Source organism: Sinohyriopsis cumingii, chromosome 5, assembly GCF_028554795.1.
Source record: "Sinohyriopsis cumingii isolate HCF-2022 chromosome 5, ASM2855479v2, whole genome shotgun sequence".
In the NCBI taxonomy this organism is placed as follows: Eukaryota; Metazoa; Mollusca; class Bivalvia; order Unionida; family Unionidae; genus Sinohyriopsis; species Sinohyriopsis cumingii.
The window spans coordinates 117,343,486-117,364,590 of NC_142965.1; the positions used below are offsets into that span (position 1 = coordinate 117,343,486).

Genomic DNA, 21,105 nt, shown 5'->3' on the forward strand with positions numbered 1-21,105 from the left:
CACAGGTAGTCAACATTTACTGATGTATAAAAATATTCTTAATCAGTTTCACATGACCATTTAATTCCGATCTCAGTGTAGAAAATTCAGTCAATTCATAACTTCATAATTGGACTCTCTCTCTCTCTCTTTATATATATATATATATATATATATATATATATATATATATATATATATATATATATATATATATATATATATATATTTGCACACACACACACACACACATACATACACACACTACTCCCTCACAGTAAGATTCTTCATGATAAGAAGTATGCTCATGGACTCAATTTAATTATTATGAATGAAAGCTCAAATGAAATGCGTGTTTGTGTGTATAGATGGAGACAGAGAGAGAATAAATACAAGTTACTCATTTCAAAACAAAGTCCAAAAAGAATTTTAATGTCAATCTTTAATGACAGTATGAAATGATCACAGTTCCTTGTGTTAACTAATATTAATACATGCATATCTTTATCGGACTTGTTTCATTTGGCTAGTCACATGATTCAGCCTATGAAACAAAAAATCTTTTCTTAGCAGTGGTATCTGCTAACCAAGTTAAAATGATTATTCAATGTAGAGGTTGAAAATACTTAGAAACGTTGCACGTAGAATAGTGAAGATTATTCATTTCTATAATAACATAATTTCTTCCTTATGGATGCATTCTTCTTGTCGCTTCCTGAACAACTTATTTCCAAAGTGCAATGCTTATATAGGTAAGATATAGATACAGATAACACATATAATGCAAAAGGTCTTCTACTTTTAGTAAATTATGTCTATACCCAGATATGATATATTGCACTTGTTTTCCTGTGCAACCGATACAAGACCATGGCCTCCACGTGAAGCACATATTCAACTCATGCCCCATAGACAAGGGGTAGTTTGGTATAGTTAAGACGTTATGTTTCTTAGTTATTTTTCTTAGCACTATATTGAGACATCCCAAGATGAGCAGAGTCCATAAATGGTTATGGAAATATATTATGCACACAAAATTATCCACAATAAAGCATATTTTTAAAGCAAATCTGTGATTAAAGGTCAATGGAGCAGGTGTAATGCAGAATAAACTATCCTTGTTCCATAAAGGGACATCCCAAATATGAAACAGAATTCATCCAATGGTTAAGGAAGTAAATGAAATCTTGCCAATATCTGTTTGACAACAACAGTGTTGGTACCATCACTGAAGTGAGAGCTATGTCTTGCTTTTCCATTGATATTGCATGGCAATGAATACACACCATAAGAAAGTGTTTCACAAATACTAGTAAATACACATCTAGTACCACAAAAGTCTTGAATCACATTCCGTGCACAAGGGCAAAAAGCATTGATTTATTATCTCAGGGTAAGAAAGGCAATTAATACACATTAATATATTATTTTCTTTCGAGTTTTATAAGAATTTATATTGAGACATAATACTGCCTTTTCTAACTGTGTAACTTGACTGGAGACAGAAGATCACCTGCTAACCAGGAGAGGCTAATACAATTAATGTAATTATAAATTCTTTGATGGAATAAAAGTGTTAGAAAGCCATCAATCAAACTAAGTTAATACTTCAGATACTATCTGACTTGTTTACAAGTTAGGTCCAACCACAGACAACATAAACGCTAACCTGACCAGCTGTTGAATAATGAGCCAGACAATCAGGGTTTACACTGTTTGATCTAATTATTAATCCTTTTTAATAAAAACGGCATAGACCTGTATATGCCAGTATATTACATAGTGGCATATCTGGATCTATGCAGCTGGAACTAACTTGCATGCACATACATATGGGATTAGTGCATTATATTGTACAAAAGCAACTGATAATGAGCACAGCCCAGAAAAATCTGACAAATGACATGTTAGTTGCAAGATAGACTTGATAGTGAGAGATGGAAGGAATGTGGCTGCTGGCCATTAGCAAGTCTATGTTACATTCATATTCAAAAAACTCCAGTCGACTTGAAGGATGTATATAAATTTTTGAAAAAACATTGAATTATGCAAAGCAAAATGAGAGAGGTCAGTTGCATTTGTGCATTTTGTTCAGTGCTCTAAACACCCTGTGAATATGTATAGCATTTTTACTTCATTACCTAAAAATTATTGAAAATATCTCATTTCAGGCAATAATCATTAAAAAAAGATAAATTTTCAACAAGACCATGGAAGATGAACTTGGTAATTCTATGTAACTTCTATGCAGAATTAGTGCCAAGGTCCATACTTTTTTTAACTCTATTCCACCGGCCTGTTTAACATGTATTCTATTAGGTCGAAAGTCAACATATGCATCTGTACAAATCAAGTCATATAACTGGCAAAATAGATTACACAAAACTAAACCAATATACAAGGTACATGTAAGTCTATGGTTCAATGTTCATACAAAATTGTATCAGAATGATTTCTCAGCTTTGCCAGTTATAAGTAACATCCAGTGTGAAGATACAAGTGAACTGTCAAAGGCCATAGCTCTAATCCCAAATGGAGTTGAGACAAAATGCATACAAGACACATCTAGGTCTAGTCGACAATGTACATATTTATTCCATCAGAATATGCTGGTTCTAAAGATCTGTTATATTAGAGATTTGACACTGACGGAAAAAGACAATAAATCCTTCAAATTGGACCTGAACTAATAAAACCTTTGAAAGGCACATTATGTCTAATAAATTCACATAACAAGTGGCGGAGTCTTTGTGGCTACAAGAAGTGTGAATGTATCTACAGATAGTCTGATGGATGGATAAAAAAGTGATTACTATAGTGCTACTGCATTCCTAATTGCAGCCATGCAAAAATACCCCCCTTGCATGCACAATTTTGAACATAAGGGAAAACAGACATAGTCTTCCAATATTTACAGAGAAATAAGAAATCCACTAATATATGATTATGTTAATGACTGAGGTTAGACTACTATTGGTACATTTACTGGGCAATTTTGTCTCTTTCGAATCCAAGTCTGAAACAGTTTGTGGTCCCTAAAGTTTTGTAAGGATGGGATGAAGGCACTGTAGATAAATACAATGTATGAGCAAATTTCCATCTGGTTTTAAGTTTCACCATGTTGGAAGTACAGTAAAAAACTTTTTTTAAATCTGCCACAATGAAATTCTGAGATAGACTAAAACAATTAACTTGTAAAATTGTAACTTCCATAACAGAACATGAATAATTTTAAGTCCGACTATATAACTTTCCCCATATATGGTATTTCTGAAAGTCAAACATCAAGATTTCATTTGGATAATAACTCAAATTTTGAAAATAATACAACATTTACTATTCATGCATTTTGCTGTGTTCATGTAAAATAAAAAAGCAGCAATTGACAAAAAGAAATAAAAAGCACCTCAAAATCATGTCATTCTACAATGCAGAATATTTTGCTTCAAATTAATATGGAATATTAATATGGAATAAACTCAATATAAAAGACTTTTTGAATTTTCTCTAAATAATATTTTTTTAAATAAATAAAAAATCATCTTGCTTATAAAATTGCTTTCTACAATGCAAGCATTAGAAATGAAAGGAATGGACCAACTTCTTACATCTATATATACAGATAACAAGATAAGACTCAGTTCTTTGAATGTAGATCAAATTACAGTCAAATATTATTTGGGCTTCCTGGAAAACACTTCAAAATGAACTATAGGTCTAGAAGACTTTCTATTGGTCCAGATGAGTAAAATGTATAGATTATTGGAATTGATTCATTACTACATAGTTTTTGTTGATAAAGCAGATAGGAAGACAGGACTAAGCAGCCATATCTGTTAATAGCTACCTGACAACACATGAATAATATCAAGCAATATAACAAAAGCAGTCTTAATATTTCCATACAACTAAGGCTAGCCATTTTTTAATAATTGTTTTTCATAATGTAAGATCTGTAGTATGTAAAAGTCTTTATGCAAAAATAAAATAAGTTTCTTTGTTAAAAAATTCAAATGTTTGATTAATTGTTTTTTTATATTAAAAATGATCATTCTATTATACAATTCCATATTCAACCATTATTATTACACAATACCATTACCACACTTTTGATGTCAATCTAATATGCTGATTTTGTTAAATTAAGGAAAGCCTTCACCAAAAGATATTAGTATTATCATTCAAGTAACGATAAAATTGTCATAAGAAGTTGTCAACAAGATGAGCATAGAATTGTACAGTATAGACACAGGTACACAATTCTTCTAGATTCCTCACATGGCTTTATTTTACTAATAAAATTATAAAGTACAATAAGTCTACAAGAAATCAAGTACAGATTAACAAAAGTTTTTTTAAAAGGTCAGGCTGAAATAGTTTTTCAAATGCAGATTTGATTCAAAAGTTAAAGGCAAATTAACTTTAAAAAAAAAATATAAAATAAATAGGATATATTATGTTTGTGGGTATGTACATAATCTTTTTACAAAATCAAGTTCCTTTAACAAAAAAGTAAAAAAGAAATGAACATATTCATCTTCCTGATAACAGCACACACAGTGTGATGATGGTATGTTCAGAGTGAAAATAAATTCTGGGGAAAAGAAATAAGACATCTTCATAGGTTTTCTTTGGTAATAAATTTTTAAAAATAACTGTATTAAAGCCCAATTAACAACAAGATGTCCAAGTGAATCTAAGACAGCTGACCTGGCTGACATCTACTTAAAACTCAAATGCAAGCCCAGCTGGTCAAGCAATCTGGGTTTTGCTATGATGTATTGTAACATAAAAGATTATTTAAATAATGTTTAGTAATGGAAGCCAGACTGGAATGCTGATAATTGTGCAAACATAAAATACCTTATGCTATTCTTTAAATTTAGTTAATTCTATTCAGTGGTGTTTCATAAAACATCATTAAATGTTTTTTTTTCTATTTTTAGTAACAATGGCCATATTGAATAGTGGATCTGTATCATGTATGCACATCCTTTAAGCAGTTTTTGAGAAGATATTTTAACTGTTGCCTTTTTTTTTTAGTAATGCAGTCTGATTCAATCACAGAATAGTATCATTTGTACATGGGGTTCTTGCCAGAATGTTTTATTTTTATATCATATTCTGTTTGGCAGTTCGTATGCTTCCAGGTACGTCTATTCTTAGTGCCAGTGATCAAATTGGATGCCATATTGGCAACATCTGTAAACTTGAAGTCATAATGCTAGGAAGCTTTCTATCAAATTTGTCAAAATTCTTTTCAGAAGCTTCAAAGACGACGATGATTAATGGTTTATTAAAGTGTCAATAATGCAATCCATATTGATTACAAACTGGTATCATATGTACAAAGATCAAAAGTCTTTTGGACAAGATGCTATATACTAGACTTAGTTGAAACTGATCCTGCAGTTTAGATGAAGGAAAAAAACAAATACAAATTACTAATAGATAATGGACAGAGAAACTGCTGGGCCCATACCACAGCGCACTTGGCCTTATGGCTTTATTAATCAACACTCAAATTTTACCTTCAATTTAAAACTGAATGTGTACCGGATTTAATTTTGTCTTCTGTCATAAATTCATCTGCTGTTTTATCCTCACTCATTTGCAATATATATATATATATATTTACAATCAAGTCCCTAACAAGCTCTGGAAAACCACCAAACAAATTACGGATCATAATGTTGATATATCATGAAAGTAAAAAAAAAAATTGTGTCCAAAGAAGTAATGTGACAGATTATGTACAAAGGCATGAAGCCAGGGTTCGTATTGGTGATAGTTTACTCAAGATATAGTATCTTTTTGTAAGCAAAGAAATTATGCAAATCACTTCACAAATAGTACACAAAAAGAACCATAACACATGTTTTTGTTTCCCTTAAGAAATTAATGTATGAAGGGTTCAACACCACAATAATATAGATACCACTCGTAGAGTGATATCACTTGTATTAAGTACTAATCCATGAACATAATTACAAAGTTGTTCACTACAGTATTGCAAAGTCCCCAGTGATAATAGCTACCTCATTCCTTTTCAGACATTTATTTCATTGTCCATTAACTTAGGATGACTAGCACCCAGTTCTCATGGAATTAAAAAGACTTCTGTTCCTCCATCAAATCTGGTTAGGAATTAAACTTGTTTGTTTTACATTATATGATATGATTATCAATTTTTATGGAGATTGATCGTAAACAACGGAATATACAAAAGGCACATTCTGTTCCCCTTTTGCTTCAAACTTTGTCCACAATTTAAAACTACAAATTAAGGAAATACAACATTTTCCTTTTTTGACAAAGTGTCTAATGAAAAAAAAAGCAGTCTGATATCATGAGGGCATAATTAATCCCCACTGAAATGAACGACAATTACTGAAAGATCACAAAATAAATATTGTTGGTTAAATCGTGCATGTGGTCCCAAGAAGTCTGCAGATCAATATCATGTTCATGTGCACTAAATGAAGAATATGGAAGCTTTTGACAAAAAAGTATTCACAGCCTGATCTGGCAATAATAAATGCTCGCTGGATCACATGTAGACTGACTTTTTCCTTATTTTCACTACAGCAGAAAGCAAGGCAAATATCTATTGCCATGGATGAAGGCAAATAACTGTCTCTTGCCAAAGTTACATCCCCAGTTTGTGTCATACCGCTAATGATCTTGGACTTTTAGATAATACTATCAGAGCAGTTACAGTGGCAGCTATTCGGCTAATTCCCTTTTCTTCTAAGATATCATTAGCAGCACAGATTTGTTCCTGGAAAAGAGGTATAAATCATATAATGATAAGGACATACACAAGATTTAAGTTGCAAGAACAAAAATAATGGAAAGATCAAATGTTTGAGAAAAAAGGGTTATGTAGAACATGGTGTCTAACCTATACTTCAAGCAATGTATTTGATTAATAAAAACTTTAGAGCAATACTTTTAATACATAATCTTAACACTGATACAGCCTCTATCAGAAAACTGATTCCTATATCTTATCTAATTATGCAGTCTAGACAATAAAAAGTAAACATAAATAACCAAGTGGGCCAATGTAAAATAAGTGTATAATAAATCTTGATATAGTTAATAGTTAGTTTAGCAACATAACAAGGTACTGAATAAAGTTCAAGTGCCAATGTACTCTGTTAATCAATGAAATTCACTCGTAAAATAAACTGATTTTCATTTAAAAGGTCCAGTTCAGTAATTATGCATGCAAATAAATAAATGCTTTGTTGCCACTAATGCGACAAGTAGAGGATACTGCATCAGGATTGTCAAAATTTAGAATTTTGTCTTAAATGATTTTTTTAAACGAATTTTATATTTTAAACTCCAACTGACTATACGGTTATCAGACTAACTTTAATTCTTCTCACAAGTTATTGTCTTACAGCAATTTTTACTATATCGTCTGACTACAGTAAAAAGAACTAAATGTATCAGTGCTTGAAAAGTTCTAAGTTGTACTCATCTAAGTGGAACAGAAATAATAACATTACATAAATTCTGTTGATGTATATAACATGTGGCATGCTCACCTGACTTAAATAACATACCAGTTGACCTTTTCTAAGTCATCATACAAAACACGAGGCATACTCACCTGACTTAAATAACAGTTGACTTTTTCTAAGTCATCATACAAAACACAAGGCTTGCTCACCGGACTTAAATAACATAACAGTTCACCATTCTAAGTTGTCATACAGAATATGGGGCATACTCACACAACATAAAGAACGTAACAGTTCATTACTTCTAAGTCACTATACTGAACGTAAGGCATGCTTACCCAACTTACATAATATAACAGTTGACCATTTCTAAGACATTGCACAGAACATGAGGAATGCTTACCTGACTTTAAATAACACACACACACGAGTTAGCCATTTCATTTAAAATTGATTATAACAAAATCCTATGCAGACTATCTCCCAAAATGAATACCAGGTCAATTTGACCTATTTTACTATAAGCAGTGGGAGGCAAATATATCCGCTTGACCTTACCCATTCCGCATTTATCACACACTGAGCTGACCAGCAGAAAGAATGAATTTTAAATGACATAGATATATATGAGGCCATATGGAAAAGATATTCATTCATCAAAGGAAGTGAGTTCTTTCCAAGACCCGGAACAAATCCAGAATTTTGTATTGTATTATCTTTTAATTATGATTATATCCATATACATATAAAAAAACACACACACACAGACATTCACTCTGGTGCATCTAATATTAATAATCCAGCGATATCAATGAAACCACCTAAATACCTCCCAGTCAGATTGTGCAATATGTAACCAAGACAGAGTATTCATAATAAAGACCATATAAACCATGTGAGATTCAATAGCCATGTAATAAATACTTGTATCAAATGCCACATCACCCATGTGAGATAAAATGAGCATGTAGTAAATACCCTTTGTGACTTTTAAGGAGTATCATCTTAATTCAGACATGATGAATCCATGTAATGAGAACATGAAAGTCTCCCCGCCTCTCAGAAACTCATTCTCTGCAATTCTAGGCTTGATGACAGTTCAAACATATCCATGGGTGTGACTCAGAATCTGCTGCACATCCCAGGGTCAGTAGTTTTATCCAGTTTCTGTTTCCCTCTGACACCATTCTATGTAAGGACCTGGCCTTGAATTCATAAAACTTTCAAGACAGACAGGAACTATGTTGGCAGAGTGCTGAGTATGCCCGATTCATGATAAGGATAGTGGGTTTGAATCTTGACCAGATAAAGCAATGTCAGCCACCATACCGTGGACAAGACAATTTACTTAAACTGCCTTAGAGCAATATAATTTTTCATATTAATCACTATAAAGAGTCACAATGTGAAACTGCTCCAAAAATTCAAGATAATATTTTTCCAACTTATTGGTGATAACTTGATCGAATTTATTCTAGTCACTATTATTCATGTGTAACAATATTCTTTGATTTCATTGTCACTATAGTAGATACAATGAATGTAAAGACCTAATAAACAAAGATTATTACAAGGAAGCAGTAACACCCCTTCCCAAGTCCATCAATTTTGAAGAACCACTGAAAATTAAATTTTGTAAAAACTATAAATATTAGTACAAATAAAAAATAAATTAATTCACAGCACTTCTCCCTACAGAATTGTACCTATGCAAAGTTTTGCCACCTTTCGACTGTACACAGATCTGATTCTGCACAATTTAGTTTGTAGATGTTTTTTCTTCTTTTTTTTAAAACCTGAGCCCTCAAGAGTACATCACACAAACTGTCAAAACTTCTTGTACAATACTAACAAAGTAAATAAGGGTTCTTTGGTTGTACATCCATAGGCAGTGCCACTGACTAATGCATGATAGCACAGTGATCTAACAATGACTTCGTCACAAATAATTAATGTATAAACTCACATACAAATCGGGTCCCTCTACAAACTGCACACACCCAGATATGCCATTGCACAATTTGCCAGCATGTCTAGGTCAATGCAATCTGTCATGAATAATCAGTAAAACGAGTAACAAAGACCATAATCAGCCAGCACATTATGCTGAAAATTTCAAAACCAAGATTCTTAATTCAGTCATATTTAAACTGTTGAACTTGGTACATCATCTGTGAATGACGAGTATATATGGTTAATATGTCACATCTCAGCCATGATTCCTATCTCCTAACTAAATCATGGTCCTATATGTCTGTAACATTCAAGAAACTGTATCAATAAATATTAGTTCCAAATAAGGTTGAAGATTAACTTTTATTGCTTCAGAAATGTTTCATCTCCAGAATTTGAAAATTCATAACAGCATTATCCACAAGTTTGTAAACTACATAAAATTAGGAATTACAAGATTAAAAGCAAAAGAAAAGGTGAAAATTTCAAAACCAAGATTCTAAATTCAATCATATTTAAACTGACACGCTTCTGTTGAACTTGGTATGTCATCTGTGAATGACATGCCAATGGCAAGCATAACTGTGTATGCAAATAAGTCATGTGATGCTGACATATAAGGACAACAATTAATATTACTAGTGTATCAAAGCTTCTGTTGAATACAGCAACTACTGTAGAGGTACTTGGCTTTCATAACTCAAACTCGTAACCTTAACATTAAACAACAAGGACACTGTTATAGCAGAACCTGTCTTGAAAGACCACTTCTGCCAAAGTATTACGGTGTCTCAAGATAGATGGTCCACTATTATGGGTAATAACACTATATAATATGTCAATCTGTGTTTTAAGAACTTGTTCTCTCAATGCAGTGCTCAAGACAAGTTTTACTGTTCTACCATAAAGTGATGCCTATGTCTTGAGAAAGACAGGCAAGAGTATATATATTTACCAGCATCTAGCAACAAAGTAAACAATTTCTAGTAACAAACACAGGAAAAGAATAACATGGACAACAACAAAAAAATATAATATCAGTAACATGTTAATACTGCTATATTTAAAGTATCTGCTTCTCAAATACCAAATTGTACATTATACATCTGCCCCATGTTTAAAAGTCCTCCATGCAGGCATTCTTAGGGCAAGGTCAACTCTTGACTTTACTCTCATGTCTCAATGACCTTCTCAAATGCTGGCCATCTATGTAGTTTATTCAAGGCATACGGTCCAGAACTTGAGTAGTGACGTCTGTATAGTTCTTCTTTCTTTCATCCATAACCTGGACCACTTAACAAGAACTAGGTATCAATTACTACCCATCCACCATTCCACAGAGTTTGGTAAAAGTTGGTGATAGAGAACTTAACATACTGTACTGAAACCATTTCTCTTCAGTAGTCAGTGACCTTGACATTTAACCTTTAACCCTAATAATCAAAAGGTGTCTTCTCTCAATTACATGCCGTTTCCAAGGTTTGCTCAAGGTATCTGGTATACATGTCAGGTTACTGAGCATCAATTTTCCTTCTTCCATTCCTTGACCTTTGAATACCAATTTTGATAGGATTCTTCCTTGCCCAAATGCAGGCTGTTTGCAAAGTTTGGTAACAGTAAATGGTGGAATATTTGAGTGTTGTGAAGAGACAAAATGAGAAACAAACAAAAGGACTTGGATTTTTAAAAAATCATAGCTTCAATAATTTTTTCAGCCATATCACTATAATGTCTGCAGTGTGGCAGTTTATAGTGATGTCTAGCACTGGGGCATCATGCTGCAGACATGTAGCATCATGTCCTATCCAGTCACATTATCCTGACACCAGGGCGACCAGTCCTAATACTAACCTCTCATGCTGAACACCTAGTGAGGCAGCTGTTAGTACCATTTTTTAAAGTCTTTGGTATGACTCAGACAGGGTTCGAACCCGTGACCTCTCACATTCTGGGTAGATGCTCTAACCACTAAGCCACTGGAGTGGTCAAACAAACAAAAGAATGGATGGTCTGACAGCATCATAACATAGGGTACGTGTATGAAAATGAAAATTATTTTACAGTGTGAAACTTTATGAATATTATGCTTTATTGGTCCATCACTACCAACAAATAAATGCTAATAAAAATTATTCATAACAGATGACAATTTTGATTTCCAAGTTAACAAAAGGACTTTAATAACAAGAAATGATACAATGCAAATGCAGAATGTAAACAACAAATATCTAAATGCCACATCAAACAAAGTGAATTGATAGTCAAACAATTTTGATTCAAATTAATGTGAAGGATTAAAAGAAACTCAGTCACTATTAAAATATCAGTCCACAACTAGCAAAGTTAACATGAACATTTACTGCAAGCCATACTGAGTGAAGCAAGACTTAATGTGGACTGTTGTTGTTGTATGGTTTTAACGCCATTTTTCAGCACACGATAGGCTATACATGGCGGCCAGTATTAATGGTGGAGGAAGAACCCGGGAAATCCCCAGAAAGAAACACCGACCCTCAAGAAGCTACTGGCAAGCTTTCTCACATACCCACATTGGCCGAATCGGAGACTAGAACCCACGCAGACAGAGGTGAGATGGCAGTGATCCATAACGGAGAGCGCTTTACATCACTCGGCCACTCGGGGCCCCAATGTGGATTGTAATAAGCCATCCTGATTAAAGACTTAATATGGACTGCAATAAGCCATACTGAGTGAAGCAAGACTTAATATGACTGCAATAAGCCATACTGAGTAAAGCAAAGCTTAATGTGGTCTACAATAGGCCATACTAAATAAAGACTTAATATGGACTGCAAAGCCATACTGAGTAAAGCAAGGCTTAATATGGTCTACAATAGGCCACACTAAATAAAGACTTAATATGGACTGCAAAGCCGTACTGAATGAAGCAAGACTTAATATGGTCTGCAATAAGCTATACTGGGTGAAGAAGACTTCATATGGACTGCAATAAGCCATACTGAGTGAAGCAAGACCTAATATAGACTGGAAAGCCATACTTAGTGAAAAGGACTTCATATGGACTGCAATAAGCCAAGAAACATATAAATCAATTGCACACTGCATGAACTGCATTCAACAGAACAGTTCATGTTGTGAGTAATCAATTTTTTAACTTCACGACATCATGAAGCCTTTAAACTAGTGTTCAATTCTTAAAATTTATCATTTAGAATGATTTTTCAATTAATGTACAGCACACATGAATTAGAAATTCAAAACATACTGTATATATTCGCTTATAAGACAAGTCCATATGCATACTGCACAGATCAAGACCTGTTGTCACATAATATACCAGCAGATCTGAGTCTGTGCTGTTTGTTTGGAGTAATCGGTAGAGTAAACAGCATAATCTGAGATCTTCAGGCACATTATGAATCAGAACAGGATCTATGTTGTCTGCAGTTGGACTCGACGTGTGAACAGGTACATATGATATAAAATGGACACCCCTGCCAATATGATGATTATGCAGGGCAAAAGGTCAAACTGGGACTATAACTTCAGAAAACTTTGTTCAAAATTTTGAAATCAAGCTTGATGTAACATGACGTGATGGTTATACACAAGTTACACTATATAGCTAGTCCAAGGACACACCTGTGACATAAAAAAAAGAGTATGCTTAACCACCAAGAAAATTTCGCAAGTAAATGTAATACAAAATGCTCTAGTTTTTGTTTTATATTAAAAATGAAACAAACTTGCAATTAATGGTTGAACAAAAAAGTAAATATGGCTATTTCATTTCAATCATATTTAACAGCATAAATATACAAATCTTGTTGAAAGACTGTTAAAAAATAACACAAAATCAACACTAAAGAACAAAAACAAAAACAACCTTCATTTCTTACAAAAATGAAGAACAAAATCTTAAATATATTTAACTTATACAAAATATTCCATCATCAATACAACAACGCTATAATATTAATCATAATATCAAACACATTTCACAACAACAGCAGTCACAGCTGTATGTTCGATATAATCCCAATTTACTTTCATTAAGTATTCATAAGTACACTCTCCCTCGATATCTTGCGCACAACAGGGTCCACAAACATAGACCGCTCTAATAAGTGTGGTGTGACTTACCGAAGGACCTCCAAAAATTTTAAAAAATCGTTTTGACATAGAAACAACCAGGGGAGGGGCGGTATTAGGGAACTGGGCTGTTTATTGACCGAGTCCTCAATTTACAATCATGTCGATAAAGAATTTTAATAACATTCTTTTTCTAATGAACTTGTTCATTATTCTTTTTCAGTAACATTTATTTTCAAAATATCCAACATTTGAAAGATCTTTCCAACTGGTTTCAACAACCATTATGTGTACGCGAAAAAAATTGTCAATTACGCCACTGCTTTTTGTCCTCTTGATGAGTCTGGTTCCCATACTGGTGTTTAATATTAACCTACCAAACTGGAAGTCCCCAGAGCAGGGATCTAGAGTAACTGTTGATACACCACCAAACAAGATTTCATTTTTTTTCTCATAAAAAATACACTACATTTATTTTGTGACATAATCATCTATGTTGAAACTCAATTTTTGTATTGTTGAATTACTACAATACTGATGTCATAATTTCATTGGAGGGTATCTCTAAGTGCCAGAATTCTTTGAAACTCTCTTGCCCACAATGGTCTGTATCGGTGAAATGAAACTCTTTACTTTATGAAGTATACATTTCGCTTGGCTACCTTGTTATCTTTGATCACAGTTATGAAAGATTCGGTTAATATAATGTAGTTTATGTTACATACACAAAACATTTATAAGTGTTCAACTGATCAAATGAAGCGAGTTCACCCGACATACGACAGATGCCGCTAGATTTTAAGTTTGTTGGATTTTCGTGCCCTTTAACTTTTACTTTATTCCACCTCCTTTATTTGATTCAAAAGACAAAATTAACATGATAATACAAAGGAGGCCAGCTTTTATTCAGTGCAACACATATTTCCGGAAGTCAGTAATCAAAACACTGTCAGCACTTAATTAGATTCTCAGAGAAATGCTTGCGGAAATAGCTGTTACAGTAGATTGACGCATTTTATGTTTAATTACAAGAGGACACATTGCATTTATGATGATTACACTTAAAATGAACAATAGGACTAGTATGCAAATTTAAATTGATAACAAATTATTTGATTTTTATTTATTTATTAAAGTACTGCCTCCACTCGGTGTGACATTTTCATTGATCAAATTCCTTAAATATCATTAATTGCGGTGTACTAGGAATGTCATTTGGAAAGAAAATGTAAAAAATTGTATGACCTATTTTTAAATGATATTTCATAGTGTTGATTAAAATTTCCTATTCCTCTCTACCGTTTTCAATGATAAAACGAGTGATACATAAAAATTTCCGTTACCAAAGTTCCGTTGCCAATATTGATCAAAATTTTCTTCAAGTTCAACAAATAGGGATCAATTTTTGGAGTAATTTCTGGTTTTAAAAAATGGGATCCATGCTTTACCCCACGTTGTAAGTGGGTTTATGAGTTATCAGAACGCAAGTTATCGAGGGAGTGGTGTATTCTGCAGCATAATTTTTCAATACTGTTGATCACATACTGATACTGGGGATAGATGTCTTCCATTATTCTTTAAACAGGTTTGGAATCTAGATTTCTCATTCGACTGGAACGAAAAAAATGGTCAACAAAACTGTCTGAATTTTAGTACTGGATCAATTCCTTATTCAAATGCATTTCACATTTTCTATTACTATGTCGATGATTCTTTCTTCTGACTTTTCAAACTGTGTTCCTTTATTAATCATGCCAGTCCAACACATCTGTAATGTTACTTTAGATTTATTCTAGTAAAGAACTTCTTTGTGTAATGTTTGAAAGACATTATGGCAATGACCAATGAGTTAGCTTCCTCTGAGTATCAACTTTTACATACTAATAAAATATTACATTTCTTGTCATATTTCCAATGCACTTGAACAAATGATGGTCACATCAAGATAACTTCCTGTTCTGACATCATCAATTATGAAGACCGTGCATATTCCAATGACACACTATATTTGGCAAACACTGTGGATACCCTCCATGATTCATTTAAAATTTCTTCTGACATGTCTCTATCAGTGTAAAACCTTGTTTTATCATGTTCCAACAGTATAATTTAGGTTCATAATTATTATAATATATATATATATATCTATATATATATATATATATATATATATATATATATATATATATATATATATACACACACACACACACACACACATATATATATATATATATATATATATATATATATATATATATATATATATATATATATACACACACACACACATACATATTACATGATTTAATAACACCCAATATCAACATAGGACATTCTTATGATATCACACATGTCCTAATATAATGCAACATAACTACTCTTTGTCCTAAGAATCTGGCACTTCACTATAGTACACTACACTGCTGGTTTATTGAATAACATTCATACAGTGGTCCTTCACAACAAAGTACCTCTGTATACCACTTTACCTCTTATAACACTGTTATGTCCACGAATCCAGTTAAATTTCAAATTTGGTTTTATCATTGCCATTCAATTATTTAGTTCTCAGCTGATAAGAAACAAGTACAATAGGATCTAACATCAATACCCCATACATATTTGCATACAAGTCGAGTCCAACTGCAAACAACACAGACCCTGATCTGCCATCACATAATGTTATGCATATTGCAGTCTAGGTTGTTTATTGTACTGATTACTCTGAATGAAATGCACGGACTTAGCTCTGAAGTTGTTGTTGTTGTTGTAGGGTTTAACGCCATTTTTCAGCACAAGATAGGCTATATATGGCGGCCAGTTTTAATAGTGGAGGAAGAACCCTGGGAAGAACCACCAACCTAAGAAAAGCTACTGGCACGTTTTCTCACGTATGACTTAGACCTGACAAGAGACTGAGTAATGGCAGATCTGGATCTGTGCAGTTGCAGTTGGAATTTTAACTTGTAAGAAGGTATATGTGGTAAATACCCAGTGACTTGAGAGCTTGGCCCATAACAATGTTGGCCCATTACAGAGTCAGCCCTATACAAATTTAATTAAGAATCTCCCATAACTTACTAAGCTCATTAAAGAGTTGGCCTACAAAAAAATTGGCCTTACCTTTGTTATTTATTAACTAAATATTAAATCATTATGGATTATGCAAACTTTACAGGTTTCATTAACTGTGAGAAGTCACTTTCTTTTGTAAACTGGTATCTTGAGTCAAAACAAAATTAATCTTACATGAACCAATATATATATATATATATATATATATATATATATATATATATATATATATATATATATATATATATATAGTGCCCCCCAAATTAAGGTACATTAACTCAGATTAAATTAAATATGTAGTTACATTAACTCATGATTAAATTAAATAGTACTTGTTCTACAATTTATACTAATAGATCTTAAACAAATCCATTCAATCCTGACTGTTGAATCCTTAGCACCTTAAATGTCATAAAAAATATTCCAGACAACAATTGTTCATCCTATGGACTTTTACAGGTACTAAATCAGGTCAAGAAAACAGGTGAGCGAATATTTACTGCCGATAATCATTTTATATTTATTTACAGCTAGTACTGAGACAGGGAATAAGACAAGGCAAAAATGAGCAAAGATACAAAATTTTTAAAAAAATAATAATAAATACATAAGAATTTGAAATGTTTGCTTTGTCTCTGTGCTTTTTTTTAAACACGTATCAACACATATTTACAATCCACACAGAAGCAGAGAAGACACATGCTACCTTCAACTCAATAAACAACTAACATAGCAGCAGGACAAGAATGGTTTCAAACTGTTGATTATACAATATACAAGTTAATTAATCTTGGATTGTTGTTTTCTCCCATTATTTCTTTTGCAAAATAAATGACTGCTGAAATAATGTATAAAGATTAAAATGAAATGACCATTGTAAAAAAGAAAATTATATACACATTACTATTATATAAAACATGAAACAATAGGCCAAGTTATGTAATGGGCCGAGTACTTTATGGCTGATTTGGGTAGGCCAAGTTTGTTATAGGTCGAGAACATAAAAGTGCCGACTCTGCTATGGGCTGAGCAGTCCTGGAGCCAGACTATCTTATTGTCTTGTTTTATGCACTATCATGATACAGCCTAGTTATAACAGGTTCAGTACATGGTTCCCTCAGTTAAAACATGGGTCACTGGAATGGTTCCCATGAAAAGTGAAAATACTGTTTTGTTTGTTATGTGATTTACATATCTTAAATGTGTACCTTTTTCAAATGAAATGCATGGAACTCATTGAATAGTTTCATAAATTTCAGTTTAAATAAGCAGTTATGTAAGATTGTCTAAATAAAAAAAATTTAAATCTTGGACAACTTACCTTTCAAATATAACAACAGAGGAAAGGAATATACAAGGCATAAAGTATCACCATTTCTTGTTCTATGTTAATACAATGTACCATCTTTCATTCAGATACAAAATGTCTTTTTTAACATATATTTTTCACAAAAGCAAATTGTGAAACGTACAAAAACATTAAAAAAATGTTTTTAAAAAATCCAAAATTTAATTGACATTAGTCCATGAGTATTTATTTATTTAAAACTGAATATTCATCTTTTAACATATGATTGGTCTCTTAGTGATAAATACATGTATTTCATAATAGAATAATATCTACAAGGATTTCTGTTTATCTGCAGTATTATATTTTTAATAAAGACAGAATCACTCGACACATGATTAATTAATCAAGTTAATTAATAAGACTTTACAATCTATGGTTGAATTCTAACAATTTGTCACTAGCTTTTAAATTAATTTTTCTCATGATTTTAACAATCTCAAAACCTGAACTCTAAACTTAACACAACTTGATTCTGTTGTTGCTAACTTGAATATTAAGCACATGGAGAAAATAAACTTGAATTTAGAGAAAAGTCTGAAAAAAAGATTGTCCCACACATACTGCAGATGACCACTGTCCATACTTGCATACAAGTCTGATCAAACTGCACTGTCTCTGATCTGCCATTGCATAAGCTGGCAGATCTGGGTCTACGCATCTTGTTGGGAGCAATCAGTGGAACAAACAACATAAATCCTGATCTGCCTGCACATTATGCAACAGCAGATTAGGGTTTATCTTGTTTGCAGTTGGACTGGACTTGCATGCGAGTGAGCGGGTAAATGATTCTGATAAAAAAAAATTCACAACCTGAGCTTATTACATCCACTGCAACTGTATTCTTCAGCAACCATGTTTGGCACATTTATATAACACTTTTCCAAAACAGACAATATTATCATTTCATCACAAGTGTGTATCACAAATATTTTGTTCCCTATTTTATATCCTACCCTGATACTCTATCCTACCTGAAATATTTGTAATACAATTTCAGGAAAAAATATCACGAAAGAAAATCCGATCATGAAAGGCTCATCAGACTGCCAAGGCACAAATATCAAACTATACATACATCTTACGGTTTATCTGCAATGATCCGTTGAATTCACAATGGAATTTTCCAGTTAACATCCAATTTTTTTTAATGAATATAATAAATGAAATATTAATCTACTTAAATTCTATTTAGAATAGAAAACAGGAAGAAACCATATGATATTTCAGAATCAAATGTTCAATTTTACTAGCAAGGATTAAATATGGTGACTGTTGTTGTTATTGTTATGGGGTTAAACAACATATTTCATTACAAGATAGGCTTCGCAAGATAGTCAGCGTAAGAACCCAGTAAAACCATAGTAAAAACCAACACAGGGAAGTTACTGGCAAACTTTCTCACATAACCACAATGGCCAAGCCTGAGACTCGAAAACATGCAGACAGAATTGAGATGGCAGTGATCCATAACGGTGAGTGCCTCTGACCACTCAGCCAACCAGATCATGACAGTCTGACCAGTTTGTTCTACCACACTTGAGCAAAACATTACCAAACAAAATGGTACTTGTAAATAATGTGTTATGACTTCATGTTCTAATGAATATAAGTTATTATTATGTAGTGCAATAAATGATCATATAGTCTGTAGTCAATGTCATTTACATTCAGTGTCTTAAAAGGCTTCTTTACACTTGCTGTTTAATGAGTCTTAAATTTACTGTACATGCTTGCTTGTAAGTACAATTGCAAACTGTACAGACCCAGATCTGTTGTATTATGCATCGGTAGATCAGGGTCATGAAAGCAAACTACATAAACCTTGACTGGCAGGTGCATTATTCTGGATCTGGTCTTTTACTTGAAACCCTGGGAAGAAAAACTTTCAATGTCAATTAGTCACCCATATAAGCAATTAAAAAATTTCATATCATTTTCATATGCATCCAGAGAACCAATGCATTTTGTAAAATCTTCCTTCTCTAGGTACAAAGCACATTTAAATAAAAAGCCCCAAAATGTAAAGGAAGTGTGACGAATTGTTTCAATTTCTTCCTTATATCACAACTTTTCAACACAACAAAATGAAATTGGCAAGACAAATTTTAGGCTGAAAACATGCATAGGAATTATGATTCAACATGTGCATCACACATGCACCAAAAAACATATACTCATGCTCGCAGGTTAGTTTTGGTATGATGTATGATAAACAACATTCTACTGGCTATAAAGAGTTTCCAGAAATCCAAGACATCTTTTTTCTAAACTACCATATATTGAAACCATCTCCGATATTCTACAGAAACTCCAACATGATACCACATTCACTAAACAAATATTTCTTACATGTCAGAGTTAGCATGTTCACAAGATAGCTGTTAAGTGAAAGACAAAATTCTCTGTCATAGTCAATAAAACTGAACCTGATATCATGGATTTTAAACAAAAGTACCAAAATGTGAACAATATAGAGTTGAGCCCAAAGTAAATTAGGTCTGTGCACTATTTTCCATCACAGCCAATTAAATTTTGGGGCGTTTTAAATGAAAATTCTGTCCGTGCCATTCATTCAGTAGCAAAGCTGGTTGCTATGGTGCTATGTTAGAGGTCAGATATAAACAATTTTCATTCAAAACTAGATACATATTGCTTTAATAATTTTTTCCAAGTAAACTATGTCAATAAAACCATTGGTTCAAAAGTAGCCTTAAAAAGAAATTTCAGGATGGCTATGAAGGCAGCCATTTTGGAGACTATTATTTAATACAGAAATGTCTACTGCAAGAAAGAAAGATTTTTTTATAAATTACTGGTAGGGACATCCATTTAGGAGAAGTACCTGTTACTGGTAGGGACATCCATTTAGGAGAAGTACCTGTTAACCAGATATTTCAAATGGTGGGCAGTCACAATGGCATCATTGAGGTCCAACTATATGTAACGAGAACTGTTTTAGTAACTCCATTCTGATAAGACCAACTAGACAACTACATGTAATGAGAACTGTTTTAGTAACTCCATTCTGATATAACCAACTAGACATTAAAAGAAGCATTTTTGTCTATACCCCATGTAAATATTATTATCATAACAATGACCACCATTATGGATATAGTGGATGTCGGATAGACTCCATTTTCATTTCAGACCAACTAGGCACAAGATGAAGTCATTCACTGAAAACTCCACATG

The 21,105-nt window shown here is 32.7% G+C and overlaps 1 protein-coding gene across 1 annotated transcript in view; it reads right to left on the reverse strand.

The window, feature by feature from the left end:
- Positions 1-403: 403 nt before the first annotated feature.
- LOC149800051 (uncharacterized) overlaps positions 404-21,105 on the reverse strand; it is a 121,785-nt gene continuing 101,083 nt past the window's right edge. Inside the window, exon 19 of the mRNA XM_089959597.1 lies at positions 404-6,760. Coding sequence (XP_089815723.1) covers positions 6,647-6,760 — 114 coding nt within the window. The 3' untranslated portion in view covers positions 404-6,646. The remainder of the gene's footprint in view (positions 6,761-21,105) is intronic.